The 19,342-nt window shown below is 54.5% G+C and overlaps 1 protein-coding gene across 5 annotated transcripts in view; it reads left to right on the top strand.

Annotated features, from left to right (window-relative positions):
• Nucleotides 1-19,342, top strand: part of DTNB (dystrobrevin beta) — a 159,130-nt gene that overhangs the window by 13,855 nt on the left and 125,933 nt on the right. For all 5 annotated transcript variants that reach the window (XM_038132084.1, XM_038132085.1, XM_038132083.1 and 2 more), the window contains exons 4-8: nt 1,086-1,166; nt 3,013-3,226; nt 7,061-7,146; nt 14,920-15,074; nt 18,115-18,220. In XM_038132084.1, the coding sequence (XP_037988012.1) occupies nt 1,086-1,166; nt 3,013-3,226; nt 7,061-7,146; nt 14,920-15,074; nt 18,115-18,220 (642 nt within the window). The remainder of the gene's footprint in view (nt 1-1,085; nt 1,167-3,012; nt 3,227-7,060; nt 7,147-14,919; nt 15,075-18,114; nt 18,221-19,342) is intronic.

The following is a 19,342-nucleotide window of genomic DNA, read 5'->3' as shown; positions in this document are numbered from 1 at the left end:
TGGTGTTTGCATGACGTCACATGATCCTGCTGTCCTGCAGGAGTCAGGGCTGAAGGGAGTTCCTGGATGAGGCCAGCATCTCCTTAATTCCAGTCACACACTGAGGGAGCTCTGGCTTCAAACTACTTATTTATACTGGTTTGTTTCCAGAGTAGCACTGGCATGGAGTCATGGAGTGGTCTGGGTGGGAAAGGGCCTTAAATCCCACCCAGTGCCACCCCTGCCACGGCAGGGACACTGCCACTGTCCCAGGGTGTCCCAATGTCCAACCTGGCCTCGGGCACTGCCAGGGATCCAGGGGCAGCCCCAGCTGTGCCAGGGCCTGCCCACCCTGCCAGGGAACAATTCCTCATTCCCAAGATCCCATCCAGCCCTGCCCTCTGGCACTGGGAGCCATTCCCTGGCTCCTGTCCCTGCAGGCCTTGTCCCCAGTCCCTCTGCAGCTCTCCTGGAGCCCCTTCAGGCCCTGCCAGGGGCTCTGAGCTCTGCCTGGATCCTTCTCCTCTCCAGGTGAGCACCCCCAGCTCTTCCAGCCTGGCTCCAGCCCTGCAGCAGCTCCGGGGCCTCCTCTGGGCTCTCTCCAGCAGCTCCAGGTCCTTGTGCTGTTGGAATGCCCAGGCTGGGGCAGCTCTGCAGTGGGCTCTCACCTGGGCACAGGGGCAGAATCCCTGTGTGTGCCATGGCTGGGATGTGTGGGAAGAAATTCTGGAGCTTTTTGCCCGGTGCTGCTCTCAGCAGCTGCACAGGGTGCAGGGGGAAGCACAGCCCCACAGCAGAGGGTGCAGGGGGAAGCACAGCCCCACAGCAGAGGGAAGCACAGCCCCACAGCAGAGGGTGCAGAGGGAAGCACAGCCCCACAGCAGAGGGAAGCACAGCCCCACAGCAGAGGGAGGCACAGCCCCACAGCAGAGGGTACAGAGGGTGTGCAGGGGGAAGCACAGCCCCACAGCAGAGGGTGTGCAGAGGGAAGCACAGCCCCACAGCAGAGGGTGCAGAAGGTGTGCAGGGGGAAGCACAGCCCCACAGCAGAGGGTACAGAAGGTGTGCAGGGGGAAGCACAGCCCCACAGCTCTGGTTTCTTGCAGGAGCCCAGAACTTCGACGTGATCCGGCTCTCCACGTACAGAACCGCCTGCAAGCTGCGCTTCGTGCAGAAGAGGTGCAACCGTGAGTGCTGCCAGCCCCATCCTCCCCCCCTGCTGCATGGCTGCTGCAGAACTGCACCCCTGGAGAGCAGGGGAGCACTGATCAGCTGGGTTTAACAGAGATCTAATGTAGAATTGCATATGGAATTAAAGAGGCAGCGAGCCTTGCCCCATGCTCTGTAATATTTTTATATTTATTCTTTAATGTTCAGAAAATGTCAAGTGCAAGGGAGCTGTGGTGTTTCATTGCCCTCAGAGCTGGTGTAGATGGTCTCAAGCTCTGTGAGGGGCTTTTTACTCACAGAGAACCCCAGAGCAGCCCCGGTGAGCACAGGGACAGTCCCTGCCTGCAGCTGTCCCTGTGGGGACACGTGTGACATCGGTGACCGCGGAGAGCTCTGGGCAGTGCAGGTTCTCCCCTTGTCTGCTGTGGGCTGTGACCTTGCACAGCTCCCGGGTGAATCCCAGGTGAATCCCAGGTGAGCAGGATGCACTTTGTGCCCTGCCCCTGCTGAGCCAAGAGCCCAGCAGGAGAACGTGTGGGAGGAGATCCCTAATCCCGGGGCACAGGAACTGCTGGGGGCTGAGGAGGAGGAGGCAGAGACCAGCAGGGAGGGCTGAGGAGGAGGAGGAGGTGACCAGCAGGGAGGGCTGAGGAGGAGGAGGAGGAGACCAGCAGGGAGGGCTGAGGAGGAGGAGGAGGCCAGCAGTGTCCCTGCTGTGTCCCTGGGCTGTGCTGGCCATCCCCCAGCTCCCCGTGCTGGTGGGTGGCTCAGCCCTGCAGGCAGTGTTAGTTCTGGCTGTAGTCACAGGTTTAGGGTTAAAGCTCTGTTTTCCAGCACAGGGCACAAAGGGATGCCAGCTGCAGAGCTCTGCACTGGTGCCCCACAGGAGCCCCCCTGGCCTGGGATGGGGCTGTGCAGCTCTCTCTGCTCACAGGCTGCTCCTGGGGGTGGGATAGCCTGGTTCTTGGGGGGTTTTGGGTGAGAAATACAGAACTAGGTCAGTGTGAGGAGGGCAGAAGCTCACGCTGACTGCACACCCTGCTGTGGGGACACCCAGCAGTGGCTGTCACCAGGTCCCTGCTCTGGCTGCTCAGCTGAAGTGGCTGCTGATCCTTAGATGTCTCCTCCACTCTCTTGCAAACCTTAAAAGCTTGGAAACATTTCAGGGTATTGTTTCATGTGGTTCTGCAGATGGCTCACCGTGGTTTGGAAAAGGTTTTCTCCACTCCTTGGATGCAGCAGGGAAATTTGGGAGAGTGCTTTGGAGCCCCAGACCTGTGTTTATAAAACATTATGCTCTGGGTTTGGGATCTGGATCAACTGGAAACTGTCAGAGTTTAACTGGAACATCAAGTTCCTCCCACGAGTCAGCGTGAGGGTGTTCAGAATCCCTGTGAACAGCTTGTAGTGGAGTTAGAGCATCATCAGATCCCAGAGTGGTTTGGGTTTGGGGAGGGCCCTTAAAGCCCACCCAGTGCCACCCCTGCCATGGCAGGGACACCTCCCACTGTCCCAGGGTGTCCCAGTGTCCAGCCTGGCCTTGGGCACCGCCAGGGATCCAGGAGCAGCCCCAGCTGTGCCAGGGCCTGCCCACCCTGCCAGGGAGGAATTGTGGCTGGCGGCTGAAACACTGCATGCTCAGGAGGAGGGCTCTGCTCCTGCAGGAGCTGTTTGTCACAGAGCCAGCTGTTGAGGGCAGCAGTAAGAGCCACACCTGGGCCCTGCCGTGTCCCTCGATGAGCTCAGTCTGTCACTCTGAGCTGTTCCTGCCAAAGCAGAGGCAGCACTGTTGGCAGGCAGTGCCGTCAGCGGGCCCGCGTGCCTTGCGGAGCAGAAGTGAGCTGCTCCCCCTTTGTTTTTCAGTTCACCTCGTTGATATCTGGAACATGATCGAAGCCTTCCGAGATAACGGCCTTAACACGCTGGATCACAGCACGGAGATCAACGTGTCCCGCCTGGAAACCATCATCTCCTCCATCTACTACCAGCTGAACAAGCGCCTGCCCTCCAGCCACCAGATCAGCGTGGAGCAGAGCATCAGCCTGCTGCTCAACTTCATCCTGGCGGCCTACGACAGGTCAGTGCTGCCCTGGGTGCCCAGCAGTGTGCCCAGCAGTGTGCCCTGGGCATCAGCCTGCTGCTCAGCTTCATCCTGGCGGCCTACGACAGGTCAGTGCTGCCCTGGGTGCCCAGGAGTGTGGCCAGGGCATCAGCCTGCTGCTCAACTTCATCCTGGCGGCCTGTGACAGGTCAGTGCTGCCCTGGGTGCCCAGGAGTGTGCCCTGGAGTGTGCCCTGGGCATCAGCCTGCTGCTCAACTTCATCCTGGCAGCCTATGACAGGTCAGTGCTGCCCTGGGTGCCCAGCAGTGTGCCCAGCAGTGTGCCCTGGGCATCAGCCTGCTGCTCAACTTCATCCTGGCAGCCTATGACAGGTCAGTGCTGCCCTGGGTGCCCAGCAGTGTGCCCTGGGCATCAGCCTGCTGCTCAACTTCATCCTGGCAGCCTGTGACAGGTCAGTGCTGCCCTGGGTGCTTGCCCTGGCTGTCTGAGCAGTGCCAGGGTTACCTGAGCAACAGGAGTGTGCCCAGGAGTGTGCCAGCAGTGTGCCCTGGGCATCAGCCTGGTGCTCAGCTTCATCCTGGCGGCCTATGACAGGTCAGTGCTGCCCCTGGGTGTCCAGGAGTGTGCCCAGGAGTGTGCCCAGGCATCAGCCTGCTGCTCAACTTCATCCTGGCAGCCTGTGACAGGTCAGTGCTGCCCTGGGTGATAGCCTGGCTGCCAGAGCAGTGCCAGGGCTGCCTGGGCAGCAGGAGTGTGCCCAGGCTGCCCTTTGAGAGAAGCTGGGCCCTGCTGGGAGCTCTGTGCTGAGCTGGGCTGGGCTCAGGCTGAGCTGGGCTCAGGCTCAGGCTCTGCTGGGAGCTCTGTGCTGAGCTGAGCCGGGCTCAGGCTGAGCTGGGCTGGGCTCAGACCCTGCTGGGAGCTCTGTGCTGAGCTGGGCCGGGCTCAGGCTGAGCTGGGCTCAGGCTCAGGCTCTGCTGGGAGCTCTGTGCTGAGCTGGGCCGGGCTCAGGCTGAGCTGGGCTGGGCTCAGACCCTGCTGGGAGCTCTGTGCTGAGCTGGGCCTGGCTCAGGCTCTCCTGGGGGTTTAGCAGTGCTTGGGAAGTGAATGTGTTTTGTTGAATCTTGCTCAAAAAGACCCTTTTAAACTCAGTCTTGTCCGTTTGCAGCCCCCTCTAGCGTGCTGTGACCCCAGAAAGCTGATTCTCATTTCCTGCTCTGGGTTCTGTCCGGGCATCTCCTCGTGCCCAGTTCTGTGTTTCTCTCCCAGCCTCTCCCTGCAGGCCTGGCTCTGCTGCTCCTGAGCAGCAGCTGCAGCTCCTTTGCTGTGGTTGGCATCTCTTATTTTTGGTCTTGCCTTTCTCCTAATCAGCTTTTTTTAAAATTTTTATTTCAGTGGGATCTGGCTCCTGCTTCTGCCCCACAGAGGGGATTTAGCCCAGCACTGAGTGTGCCAAACTCTGATCCTCTCCCGATGGGACAGCTCCTTATTGCCCCCAAACAGGAGCTGGGTGCGTCCCTCAGAGAGTCCCTGGGCTCAGTCCCTGCCTCACGAGGACAAATAAAACCAGCTCGAAGCTCAGAGCAGCTTCTGTGCCAGCAGGGTTTGTTCAGTCCTGCTTTGGAGTCGGGCAGGAGCAGGCGTGGGGCTGGGCTGAGGGGCTGGTTCCTGTCAGACAGCTCACGCTGGAAGCTGCAGGATTTCAAACAGGGAGGGATGGGCACCTTCGGAGGAGCTGCCTCACAGGACAGGGGCTTTAGGTGGGGTTTTGTTCCCCTCTTCTGCCAGCCCTGAGAGCTCTGCCTTGGCTGGAACCCCAGCAGCAGCTGGATGCCAGTGTGGGACAACAGCTGGATGCCAGTGAGGGCAGCAGCAGCAGCTGGATGCCCGTGTCGGACAGCAGTTGGATGCCAGAGTGGGACAACAGCTGGATCCCAGTGTAAGGCAGGAGCAGCAGCTGGATCCTAGTATGGGACAACAGCTGGATCCCAGTGAGGGCAGCAGCAGCAGCTGGATGCCAGTGTGGGACAGCAGCTGGATGCCAGTGTGGGCAGGAGCAACAGCTGGATCCCAGTGTGGGGCAGCAGCTGGATCCCAGTGTGGGACAACAGCTGGATCCCAGTGTGGGGCAGCAGCAGCTGGATCCCAGTGAGGGACAACAGCTGCATCCCAGTGTGGGGCAGGAGCAGCAGCTGGATGCCAGTGAGGGCAGCAGCAGCTGGATCCCAGCCTGGGGCAGGAGCTGCTCCGTGCCTCGCTGTGCCTGGGCTGGGATGAGGCAGAGCAGGGCAGGGATGAGGCAGGGCAGGGATGAGGCAGAGCAGGGATGAGGCAGGGCAGAGCAGGGATGAGGCAGGGCTGGGATGAGGCAGGGCAGGGATGAGGCAGGGCAGGGCTGAGGCAGAGCTGGGCAGGGATGAGGCAGAGCAGGGCTGGGATGAGGCAGAGCAGGGATGAGGCAGAGCAGAGCAGGGATGAGGCAGAGCAGGGCAGGGATGAGGCAGAGCAGGGCAGGGATGAGGCAGAGCAGGGCAGGGATGAGGCAGAGCAGGGCAGGGATGAGGCAGGGCAGGGCTGAGGCAGAGCTGGGCAGGGCTGAGGCAGAGCAGGGCCGAGGCTCCCTCTCCAGGAGCTCAGCAGCACGGCAGGCAGGCAGGGCTTTTATAAAATTCCCATCCCTGCTGGAATGCTCAGTCACAGAGCCCTCACAGAGGGTGCTGCTGGACCATCAGAACCTTTGACATTCCCCTTGGCTGGTGCAATCCCAGAATCCTGGAGTGGTTCGGGTGGGAAGGGACTGTCCCAGTGCCACCCCTGCTATGGCAGGGACACCTCCCACTGTCCCAGGCTGCTCCCAGCCCTGGTGTCCAGCCTGGCCTGGGATCCAGGGGCAGCCCCAGCTTCCCTGGGCATTCAGCCTGCCCGGGTGCCCTGAGGAGGAATTTGGGCCCTGGCACAGCTGGAATGCTGCTGTTCCCATGATTTCTGGGGCTCTGGGGTGGCTGTTGTTGTTCCCATGATTTCTGAGGTGGTTGTTATTGTTGTTCCCATGGTTTCTGGGGTGGCTGTTGTTGTTCCTGGGCTGGCTGTTGTTGTTCCCATGGTTCCTGGGCTGGCTGTTGTTGTTCCCATGGTTCCTGGGCTGGCTGTTGTTGTTTCTGGGGTGGCTGTTGTTATTCCCATGATTCCTGGGCTGGCTGTTGTTGTTCCCATGGTTTCTGGGGTGGCTGTTGTTATTCCCATGGTTTCTGGGGTGGCTGTTGTTATTCCCATGGTTCCTGGGGTGGCTGTTGTTATTCCCATGGTTTCTGGGGTGGCTGTTTTGTTGTTCCCATGGTTCCTGGGCTGGCTGTTGTTGTTCCCATGGTTTCTGGGGTGGCTGTTGTTGTTCCTGGGGTGGCTGTTGTTGTTCCCATGGTTCCTGGGGTGGCTGTTGTTGTTCCCATGGTTTCTGGGCTGGCTGTTGTTGTTGTTCCCATGGTTCCTGGGGTGGCTGTTGTTGTTATTCCCATGGTTCCTGGGGTGGCTGTTGTTGTTATTCCCATGGTTCCTGGGGTGGCTGTTTTGTTGTTCCCATGGTTCCTGGGGTGGCTGTTGTTGTTCCCATGGTTCCTGGGGTGGCTGTTATTATTCCCATGTTTCCTGGGGTGGCTGTTATTATTCCCATGTTTCCTGGGGTGGCTGTTTTATTATTCCCATGGTTCCTGGGGTGGCTGTTGTTGTTCCCATGGTTTCTGGGCTGGCTGTTATTATTCCCATGGTTTCTGGGGTGGCTGTTGTTGTTGTTCCCATGGTTTCCTGGGTGCCTGTGTTCCATTCCTGTGCCGTTCTCACCGGTGCCTTTCCCTGCAGCGAGGGCCACGGGAAGCTGACAGTGTTCTCAGTGAAAGCCATGCTGGCCACCATGTGTGGGGGGAAGATCCTGGACAAGCTCAGATGTGAGTACTGCTGAGGGGTCCCAGCCTTTACGGACTCTTGCCTTCCCTGTGTTTGTTGTACTCCGTTCTGGAGGGTTTTATTTTGCTGATTTTGGGGTCTTTACACTGAGCTGGAGCTGTGCAGAATTCCAGAGTCACTAAGCTGGGACAATCCCTCCCAGCCCATGGATCCAGGCCGTGCCCAGTCCCCACCTTGTCCCCAGAGCACTGGGTGTCACATCCAGGCCTTCTGGGACAGCTCCAGGGATGTTTGTTCCATGTTCCAGCTCCTGCTTATCCCAAGCCCAGGACTGAGGAGCCTTCCCAAGCCCATTCCTTCAATTTAATCTCTTGGGCACCTCTTTAAACGGAGAACTTGAGGGCTGATTTTCCAATGGGGATGTCCCAGGTGTCACCATTTCCTGCTCTGAGGATCTCCTGTGAATCTCCTGCTTCCCCTGAGGCTCTCTGCACCTTCTCACTGTGTAATCCCAGCTGCTGAGGAAGAATCCCAGGATGGTTTGGCTTGGAAGGGACCTGGCACAGCTCCCACAGGCTGCTCCCAGCCCTGTCCCTTGCCCTGAGCCCTGCTGACCCCTGGGCTCAGTTCCTTTCCCCTCTGAGCAGCTTCCCACCTGTGTCAGCAGCTCTGGGGTGATGGAACTGACCCTCAACCCAAACCCCAAATCCTGCTGGACGAGCACACAGAGCAGGATTCCTCCAGCTGGAGAGGAATCTGCTGGTGAAAGAGTTCTGGGAAATCCTGAGCAAGATGGGAACTGCAAAGAGCTGCTCCTTTCCCCCTTTCCAGCTGTTCCTTCCCCCTTCCAGCTGCTCCTTCCCCCCCCTTCCAGCTGTTCCTTCCCCCTTCCAGCTGCTCCTTCCCCCCTTTCCAGCTTTTCCTCCCTCTTCCAGCTGCTCCTTCTCCCTCTTCCAGCTGCTCCTTCCCCCCTTCCAGCTGCTCCTTCCCCCCTTCCAGCTGCTCCTTCCCCCCCTTCCAGCTGTTCCTTCCCCCCTTCCAGCTGTTCCTTCCCCCTTCCAGCTGTTCCTTCCCCTTCCAGCTGTTCCTTCCCTCCAGGAAGGAGCCCCAGGGTTCCTGCAGGAGCAGGGGCAGATGGAGGAGCAGAGCCCAGCTCTGCTTTCACCTCCCAGGGAAGTGGTGGGTGTCCCACTCCAGGAGCCACTTCCAGTGCAGGCAGGTCCATCCGAGGCTGCCGAGTGCCCGGGGCTCTCCGGGGGAATGTTCCTGCCCAGGATCTGCTCTGGATCAGCAGCCTTCTGATCTCCCCGCTGATCTCAGCTGCTCCCTGCTCTGCATTTCTTCTGAGCATTCTGATTGTGCTGCTTGGCTTTCCCCTCTCTTTCCTGGTGGTTTTCTCAGCTTTTACAGAGAGGCAGGTTTCTTTCCTGGTGTTTTTCTCAGCCTTTTACAGAGAGGCAGGTTTCTTTCCTGGTGGTTTTCTCAGCTTTTACAGAGAGGCAGGTTTCTTTCCTGGTGTTTTTCTCAGCCTTTTACAGAGAGGCAGGTTTCTTTCCTGGTGGTTTTCTCAGCTTTTACAGACAGGCAGGTTTCTTTCCTGGTGGTTTTCTCAGCCTTTTACAGAGGTCACCTGAGAGGTGTTTTAGAAGATTTTATTCTATTTTCAGTTTTGGTGAACAGTGAGACACCAGAGATGTAAAACTCAATGCCATTCCATCAGAAGCCAACCCATTTCTTGGTTACAATACCTTAGAAATGTTTTTTAGCTAATTAGCTTTTGCCACACAGTGCTGCTATTACTTCTGACACGAATCACCTCTGTTTTTTTTTCTCCACATTGTCTTGCTGCGATGTATTTTCACAGTTCTAATTCTATAAAATATCTAGTCTTATTTTATTCTTTACAAATCCACATTGTCTGCACACTGTATGTATTTTTCTCCACATTGTCTGCACACTGTATGTATTTTTCTCCACATTGTCTGCACACTGTATGTATTTTTCTCCACATTGTCTGCACACTGTATGTATTTTTCTCCACATTGTCTGCCCGCTGTCTTACTGCAGTGTATTTTTCTCCACATTGTCTTGCTGCAATGTGTTTTTCACAGCTCTAATTCTATGAAATATCTCGTCTTGTTTTATTCTTTACAAATCCTTTTCCCACATCTCTCCCTGACTGCTGACCCACTTCACCCCCCAAAATAAAATCTCCTTGTCCAGAAGGATCCCAGGCCAGCCTCCCTTCCCTGAGCAGGCTGGAGCTCTCTGCAAATCCTGGCAGTTGTGTTTTTAATGTTTTCTCATCCCGTGGTCCCTGTGGATGATGGGGACAGCACAGTGGCACAGAGGGACTGGGGGAGCCTCAGTGGGGCCCTTTCCTGCCTCTGGAATTTCCTGGCATGTGCTCTCCTTGCAGAGCAGCTCCCTGTGGGGCTCCCCAGGATCCCTGAGGCTGGAAAATCCCTCCCAGCCCATCCAGTCCCAGCTGTGCCCAGTGCCCACCTTGTCCCCAGAGCCCTGAGTGCCACTGCAGCCCTTCCTGGGGCACCTCCAGGGGTGGCCATTCCCAAATCCAAGGCCTGAGCACCCATTTCCATGGGGAAATTCCCCCTGATGCCCAGCCTGAGCCTGCCCCGGCCCAGCCTGAGGCTGTTCCCTCTCATCCTGTCACCAGCTGCCCTTTGAAAGGCTATCCTCCTTTTTATTTATTTATTTTAATTTATAACATCCTGCTTTTTAGCATTTCCAGTTTCACTGCCAATTCCCCGTGAGGAAGTTTCCCACTTTGACAACAAACCCACTTTTTTCCCTGCAGGACAAACGTTGGTGGGGTTTGGAGGGGTTTTTAATTTCCCCTTGGCACAGCCTGGGCTGTCCTCTCTCATTTCCAGATTTCCTGGGCTGTCCTCTCTCATTTTCACATTTCCTGGGCTGTCCTCTCTCATTTTCACATTTCCTGGGCTGTCCTCTCTCATTTCCACATTTCCTGGGCTGTCCTCTCTCATTTCCACATTTCCTGGGCTGTCCTCTCTCATTTTCACATTTCCTGGGCTGTCCTCTCTCATTTCCACATTTCCTGGGCTGTCCTCTCTCATTTCCACATTTCCTGGGCTGTCCTCTCTCATTTCCACATTTCCTGGGCTGTCCTCTCTCATTTCCAGATTTCCTGGGCTGTCCTCTCTCATTTTCAGGTTTCCATGCCTTGAATTTCTCTCTCTTTAGATCACTCCACTCCTGCTGCAGGCTCAGCTCAATGTCCTGAGCACACCCAGGAGGTTTCAGCCATTTTAAATACAATTGTGTGCTCCCCCTCCCACCCTGCCAGGCTCTTTGCAGACCTTCAGCTCCCGTGCAGGAGGATTCTGCTCCAGAATGGATGAGCATTCTGGAATTTTGGCTCTCTAATTTTAGCTGTTCCCGTTGTTTTCGTTTTGTGTGCGCTTTCATCCTCACTTTTTTTCCACATTCAGTTTCTAGGTTAAGTCTAATTTTTCTGGCTGGCTTGTTTTTCTAAAATACACAAATCTGGCATTTAAATTTTTTTCTTTTTCCCCCCATTTCTCCTAATATGTTTTCTTTTATGACATTATTCAAGAGAGCTTCAGTTCAAGCTGCTCTCTTCAGTCAGTGATACAAATTCCAGGTATCTTTATCCCTCTTAACTGAGGCATTGCAGGCTTCTTCCTGAGCTCATTCTTTCAGAAATTGGGAGAATTCCTCCAGTTTACTGGAAATGTGCCTTTCTGAAAGTGTCTTTTTTTCCTGAAGCTGGTTTTGATCACTCAAATGAAGGGTGTGTTCTGCCAGCACGAGCTTTTTGATGTTTAATTACTGATGGTGCCTGAAATAACAGCAGGGAGGGCTCAGTGCCACGGAGCAGATCTGGGATCTGTCACATCCTGGGCAATTCCAGGTCGTGTTTCCACTGGTGAAACCTCCCTTTGGAGCATGCCAGACTCTGGGGTGCCTCAGGGCCCAGCTGTCTGGGAGAGATCTCTGCAAGGAGGTTCTGGATGCCAGGACAGCTCTGTTTTCTGTTTGACATCCTTGCTCTCTGCATCCTGCCCCTGGCACTGGCCTTTGCTGGGGGCTGGAGCAGAGGATGGAGCTCTAGGGAGGGGAGTGGGGCACCTGCAGCTCCTCCCTCCTCACAAACATCAGGGAACATCTGCTGAGCTCCTTTTTGCTCTCAGGAGCACATTTGTCCCCACAGAGCTGCTTAAAGAGTGTGAACTCCTCTCATCACAGATGTTCTCAGAATCCCAGAATGGTTTGGGCTGGGAGGAACCTTAAACCCTACCCCGTTAAACCCTACCCCGTTAAACCCTACCCCATTAAATCCTACCCCATTAAATCCCACCCCATCCCACCTCCCACTGTCCCAGGTGCTCCCAGCCTTGTCCAGCCTGGCCTTGGGCACTGCCAGGGATCCAGGGGCAGCCCCAGCTGCTCTGGGCACCCTGTGCCAGGGCCTGCCCACCCTGCCAGGGAACAATTCCTCATTCCCAAAATCCCAGATCCCGAATGGGATGTGATTCCCCTTCCCAGCTGTGCAGCACCTGAGGATGAGCTCGGTGCCCTCAGCTTCCAACGGCTCCTGGTGAAGCTGGGGAGGGAATGGAGCCCCAGGAGAGGCTGAGGGAGCTGGGAAGGGGCTCAGCCTGGAGAAAAGGAGGCTCGGGGGGGACCTTGTGGCTCTGCACAACTCCCTGACAGGAGGGGACAGCCAGGGAACAGGGACAGGACAAGGGGCAACGGCCTCAGGGTGGGCACTGGGAACAATTCCCACCTGGAAATGTCCCTTGATCCCTGGCACGGGTGGAGTTTCCATCCCTGGAGGGATTTGAAAGCCATTTGGATGTGGCACTTGGGGACATGGGTTAGTGGTGGCCTTGGCCGTGCTGGGATCTGATGGAAAAACCGCTGGAAAAATCTCCTGCAAATGCACGAGGCAGGAGATTGAGGTGAAAGATTTAAATGCTTCCACTCACCCTGGCTGTGCCAGGTGGGAGAGCAGCAGGGATTTCTGCATGGAGAGGGGGCTCAGGCCTTGGCACTGCCCAGCAGGGGTGGAGGGCCCATCCCTGCAGGTGATGGTCCCCTGGATGTGGCACTGGGTGACAAGGTGGGGATGGGGCACAGCTGCACCCTGGGCTGCCGTGCCCCTGCCATGCCCCGTGCCCTCGGGTGCATTTCCCTGCAGCCGTGGCACTGTTAGAGCTGTGTTCTGGCACATTTGTCAGAGGATTTTCTTGGAAATCCTCTTTGCCCAGGGTTCTTCTCCTGGGAAGCTGAGGAGCCTGAGACAGAAATGTAAACAGTATTTCTGTCACTTGCTTCTCCCTGCTGTGCTGCCCGGGAGTGAGTTTGGGATGGTGTCCCAGCAGGTGCCTGTTTGGGTGGGTTGATGGGAATTGGTTTTGCTCAGTGACCCCTCACAGCCGTGTCAGACTCTGGAAGGGGCACGGGGTTTTATTGTTTCTTCTTGTTAAGCCTTCTGCCTGTGGCCTTTCTCTGTTCCTTAGTATAGCTTAGAGTAGCAGAATATAATGTAATGTAATGTAATGTAATATAATACAATGCAATACCATACAACGCAATACCATACAACGCAATACCATACAATGCAATACCATACAATATAATATAATATAATATAATAAAATATCATATCATATAATACCATGTAATATCATATAATACCATATAATATAATACCATACAATATTATACAATATAATATAATATAATACGATATAATATGATGCAGTATAATGTAATACCATATAACATAACATAATATAACATAATATAACATAACATAATATATATAATATATAATATATAATACAATGCAATACCATATAATATAATGAAATATCATATAATACCATGTAATATCATATAATACCATATAATATATTATTATAATACTGTACAATATAACACGATACAATATCATATAATACCATATAATATAATATAATACAGTACAATGTAATACCATATAATATGATATGATGTAACATAATGTAACATAATATAACATATAACATATAACATATAACATATAACATATAACATATAACATAATACAATACCATGTAATACAATATAACATAATATAATACATTATAATATAATACTGTACAGTGTAATACAATATAATATAATACTGTATAATACAATACTATATAATACAATATAATGTAATACAGTACAATGTAATACAGTGCAGTGTAATACTGTATAATATGATATAATAGAATAGAATACAATGCAATATAATACAATATAATATAATAATACAATATAATACAGTATAATATAATACAATACAATGTAATATAATAATACAATATAATACAGTATAATATAATACAATACAATGTAATATAATAATACAATATAATACAGTATAATATAATACAATACAATGTAATACAATAATACAATATAATACAGTATAATATAATACAATACAATATAATAAGATACAATACCATGTAATACCATCCAATATCATACAATCCAATATAATCCCATAAAACAACAAATCAGCCTTGTGAGAACGTGGAGCCAGGTTCCTCTCCTTTCTGCTCCCGGCGCCTCCCAGAAACCGCTCTGCAGCCTCCTCTGGGGGCTTCTGTGGGTCCAGCCTCCAGCTCTGCTCCCCTGGAGCTCCCTGCTCCGCTCCCTGCCTGCGCCGGCCGGGGCGCGGCAGCAGCTCCCGGGGGATCTTGGGATAAGGGGATCATGGGATGGGATCCATGGGATGGGATGGGATAATGGGATTGGGATGGGATGATGGGATAATGGGATTGGCATGGCATGGCATGGGAGGGATGGGATTGGGATGGGATAATGGGATTGGGATGGGATAATGGGATTGGGATGGCATGGCATGGGGGGGATGGGATGGGGTAATGGGATTGGCATGGCATGGCAGGGGAGGGATGGGATGGGATAATGGGATTGGAATGGCATGGCATGGGACGGATGGGATGGGATAATGGGATTGGCATGGCATGAGAGGGATAGGATGGGATGGGATATGATACTGGGATGGGAGGGATGGGATAATGGAATTGGGATGGCATGGCATGGCATGGGACCCATGGGATGGGATGGGATAATGGGATTGGGGTGGCATGGTATGGCATGGCATGGCATGGGATAATGGGATTGGGATGGGATAATGGGATTGGGATGGCATGGCATGGGATGGGATCCATAGGATGGGATAATGGGATTGGGGTGGCATGGTGTGGCATGGCATGGCATGGCATGGGATCCATGGGATGGGATGGGATAATGGGATTGGGATGGGATGGGATGGCATGGGAGGGATGGGATGGGATAATGAGATTGGGATGGCATGGCATGACATGGGAGGGATGGGATAATGGGATTGGAATGGCATGGCATGGCATGGCATGGGAGGGATAGGATAATGGGAATGGGATGGCATGGCGTGGCATGGCATGGGATCCATGGATCCATGGGATGGGATGGGATAATGGGATTGGGATGGCATGGCATGGGATCCATGGGATGGGATGGGATAATGGGATTGGTATGGGATCCATGGGATGGGATGGGATAATAGGATTGGGATGGCATGGCATGGGATCCATGGGATGGGATAATGGGCTGGGCTGGATGGAGCAGGGATTGGGAGCCCCGACCTGTTTGAGTGGCGTCCTGGCAGCAGCGCTGCTCAGAGCCCAGCTCAGGGGAACCCCTCGGGGCGCGAGGGGCCGTTCCCGCAGCGACCCCATATTTATGGGGTTTATTGTATTTTCTTACAGATCTTTTCTCTCAGATCTCAGATTCCAACGGGCTGCTGGTGTTCCCCAAGTTCGAGCAGCTGCTGCGGGAGGTGCTGAAGCTGCCCACGGCCGTGTTTGAGGGGCCCTCCTTCGGCTACACGGAGCACTCGCTGCGCACCTGCTTCCCCCAGCAGGTCAGGGGTTTGGGGTCTGGGATATAGGGGATCGGGGATTTGGGGTTGGGGATTGGGGGTTTGGGGTCTGGGATCGGGGATTTGGGGTGTAGGGGATTTGGGGTCTAGGATTGGGGATTTGGGATCTGCCCACGGCCGTGTTTGAGGGGCCCTCCTTTGGCTACACGGAGCACTCGCTGCGCACCTGCTTCCCCCAGCAGGTCAGGGATTTGGGGTCTGGGATATAGGGGATCGGGGATTTGGGGTCTGGGATCGGGGATTTGGGGTCTGGGATTGGGGATTTGAGGTCTGGGATTGGGGATTGGGGGTCTAGGATTGGGGGTTTGGGGTCTGGGATCGGGGATTTGGGGTGTAGGGGATTTGGGGTCTGGGATTGGGGGTTTGGGGTCAGGGATTGGGGGTTTGGGGTCTGGGATATAGGAGATCAGGGATTTGGGGTCTGGGATTTGGGATTTGGGAATTTGGGATCAGGGATTTGGGGTCTGGGATCGGGGATTTGGGAATTTGGGATCAGGGATTTGGGGTCTGGGATTGGGATTGGGGATCAGGGATTTGGGGTCTGGGATTTGGGATCTGGAGATCCGGGGTTGGGGACTGGGGATTTGGGGTCTGGGATTGGGAATTTGGGATGGGGATTTGGGGTCTGGGATGAGGGATTGGGGATCAAGGATTTGGGATCTGGGATTCAGGATTTGTGATTTAGGATTCAGAATTTGCAATCAGGGATCTGGGATTCGGGGTCTGGGATCTGGGATCAAGGATTTGGGGTCTGAGATTGGGGGATTGGGGATCAGGGATCTGGGACTGGGGGTCTGGGATCAGGGATCTGAGGTCTGGGATTTGGGGATCGGGGATTTGGTGTCTGGGGTTTGGAATCTGGGATTGGGGGTCAGCCATTTGGGGTCTGGGATTGGGGATCAGGGATTCAGGATTTGGGGATCAGGGATCTGGGATTTGGAATTGGGGATCAGGGATTCAGGATTTGGGATTCAGGATTTGGGATCAGGGATTGGGGTCTGGGATTTGGGGTCTGGGATGGGAGATTTGGGAGTAAGGGATTTGGGGTCTGGGATCAGGGACTGGGGATCTGGGATTTGTGATTTAGGATTCAGGATTTGCAATCAGGGATCTGGGATCTGCAATCAGCGATCGGGGATTCAGGATTTGGGGTCAGGGATCTGGGATCAGGGATCTGAGGTCAAGGATCAGGGATTATGGATCTGGGATTAGAGATCTGGGATCTGAAATCTGGGATTTGGGATTTAGGATTCAGGATTTGCAATCGGGGAGGTGGGATCAGGGATTTGGGATCTGGGATTCAGGACTCGGGATTAGGGATCAGGGATTGGGATCTGGGATTAGGGATTTGGGATTCAGGATTAGGGATTTGGGATTCCAGGGCATCAGGGCAGGGGGTCACTGAGGTCCCCTGTGCAACCCAAGCGCTTTGAAGCAGTCCAAAACAACAACTGAAGGATTTTCTGTTTTCAGTCCATTCCCCAGCAGAACCCCAGGAATGCCTCATTCCTTTCCCAAAACACAAACCATGCCGTTCCCACGATTTCCCCTGGTTGTTCAAAGCTTTTTCCCCGTGTTCAGACAATTATTTTAACAATTATTTTAACAATTATTTTAACAAGTCACTCCCGGGATCTGTTCCAAACGAGCTCCTCTGTGCACCGGTTCATTTTCAAATCCATTGCAGCTGGATTTTAATTGTTCCCACAATTTGTTTCTCGTTTGAGGTGATGTAAATAAGAGAAGTAATCCTCAAATCAACTTGTGAACATGAGCTTGATTGATCTTAGGCCTAAAATTAAATGTTTAGACTCTGGGCATGATGGTGCTCCAGCAGAAACATTCCTGCAGCATTTGATGTAAAGTTTATAGTGACTAAATATCAGTTAATTAGCAATTAGCATATTTGGAGTTTGGCACAGTAGGAAACAGCCCTTGATTCCAGAATCAATGAGGCTCCAGATTTACAGCTGATACTGGGAATGAGGAATTGTGCCCTGGCACAGGGTGCCCAGAGCAGCTGGGGCTGCCCCTGGATCCCTGGCAGTGCCCGAGGCCAGGCTGGACACTGGGGCTTCAAAAGTGTAAATTCCTCTCGTCGAAAATGTTCTCAGAATCCCAGACTGGTTTGGGTCAGGAGGGAGCTCAAATCCCACCCAGTGCCACCCCTGCCACGGCAGGGACACTGCCACTGTCCCAGCTGCTCCCAGCCCCAGTGTCCAGCCTGGCCTTGGGCTCTGCCAGGGAGCCAGGGACAGTGGAAGTGGCACTGCCATGGCAGGGGTGGCACTGGATGATTTTCCAGGGATCCAGGGGCAGTAAAAGCTGTCCCTGCCATGGCAGGGGTGGCACTGGGTGATTTTCCAGGGATCCAGGGGCAGTGGGAAGTGGCACTGGGTGATTTTCCAGGGATCCAGGGACAGTGGAAGGTGTCCCTGCCATGGCAGAGGTGGCACTGGGTGATTTTCCAGGGATCCAGGGGCAGTGGGAAGTGGCACTGGATGATTTTCCAGGGATGCAGGGGCAGTGGAAGCTGTCCCTGCCATGGCAGGGGTGGCACTGGATGATTTTCCAGGGATCCAGGGGCAGTAAAAGCTGTCCCTGCCATGGCAGGGATGGCACTGGGTGATTTTCCAGGGATCCAGGGACAGTGGGAAGTGGCACTGGATGATTTTCCAGGGATCCAGTGGCAGTGGAAGTGTCCCTGCCATGGCAGAGGTGGCACTGGGTGATTTTCCAGGGATCCAGGGACAGTGGAAAGTGGCACTGGGTGATTTTCCAGGGATCCAGGGACAGTGGAAAGTGGCACTGGGTGATTTTCCAGGGATCCAGTGGCAGTGGAAGTGTCCCTGCCATGGCAGGGGTGGCACTGGGTGATTTTTAAGGTCCTTCCCACCCCATCCATCCCTGGTTCCATGGCTGTGGCGGGACAGGGATATTCCTGGCAGCACTCCGCTCAGGCTGGAGCAGCCCTGGCAGTGGGAGATGGGTTTTTGGAGCGCTCCCTGTGTTCTCCCTGCAGAAGAAGGTGATGCTGAACATGTTCCTGGACACGCTGATGGCCGACCCTCCTCCCCAGTGCCTTGTGTGGCTGCCCCTCATGCACAGACTGGCCCACGTGGAGAATGGTAAACGCAGCATTGCCCTGCTGGGAGCTCTGTGGGGCTGGGCTCACTCTGGGGCTGCTCTGTCCTTGCTCATGGGACCTGCAGTGGTGGCCCAGAGCTGCTGGGCTCCGTGCTGGGAACGTGGGGCTGGCTGGGTGTGAAGCAGCAGCAGTGCAAACCCCCTGGATTATTGTTAGTGGGGGAAAAAAAATGACATTTTCTGAATGTTCCAGAGGCTGAGGGAGCTGGGAAAGGAGAAAAGGAGCCTCAGGGGGGACCTTGTGGCTCTGCACAACTCCCTGACAGGAGGGGACAGCCAGGGGACAGGGACAGGACAAGGGGCAATGGCCTCAGGCTGGGCCAGGGCAGGCTCAGGGGGGGCACCAGGAGGAATTTCCCCATGGAAAGGGGGCTCAGGGCTGCCCAGCAGGGGTGGAGTGCCCATCCCTGCAGGTGTCACCTGGATGTGGCACTGGGTGACAAGGTGGGCATGGGGCACGGCTGGGACTGGATGGGCTGGGAGAGCTTTTCCAGCCTCAGGGACTCTGGGATTTTGGGGCTGTCCAGGGAAGCAGAGCCACACTTGTCACTGGCAGGCCCAGCTGAACAAAGGGCAGCACTCGGCTGTTTGCCAGCGTGGGACAGAGCAGGGATGGATCTGCCCCGTTCCAAGGGGCAACGGCCTCAGGCTGGGCCAGGGCAGCTCAGGGTGGGCACCAGGAGGAATTTCTGCATGGAATGGAGCCCCAGGAGAGGCTGAGGGAGCTGGAAAGGGGCTCAGCCTGGAGAAAAGGAGCCTCAGGGGGGACCTTGTGGCTCTGCACAACTCCCTGACAGGAGGGGACAGCTAGGGGACAGGGACAGGACAAGGGGCAATGGCCTCAGGGTGGGCCAGGGCAGCTCAGGGTGGGCACCAGGAGGAATTTCCCCATGGAAAGGGGGCTCAGGGCTGCCCAGGAGGGGTGGAGTGCCCATCCCTGCATGTGTCACCTGGATGTGGCACTGGGTGACAAGGTGGGCATGGGGCACGGATGGGACTGGATGGGCTGGGAGAGCTTTTCCAGCCTCAGGAACTCTGGGATTTTTAAATTAATTTTGATGGTGGCAGTTTCCTGGGGTCAAGCCCCATGGGAAATGGAGCCC

This window comes from Motacilla alba, chromosome 3 (genome assembly GCF_015832195.1).
Source record: "Motacilla alba alba isolate MOTALB_02 chromosome 3, Motacilla_alba_V1.0_pri, whole genome shotgun sequence".
NCBI classification, from domain to species: domain Eukaryota; kingdom Metazoa; phylum Chordata; class Aves; order Passeriformes; family Motacillidae; genus Motacilla; species Motacilla alba.
Note: the sequence above shows the minus strand (reverse complement) of the source record. Positions and strands in the feature narration are given on the sequence as shown.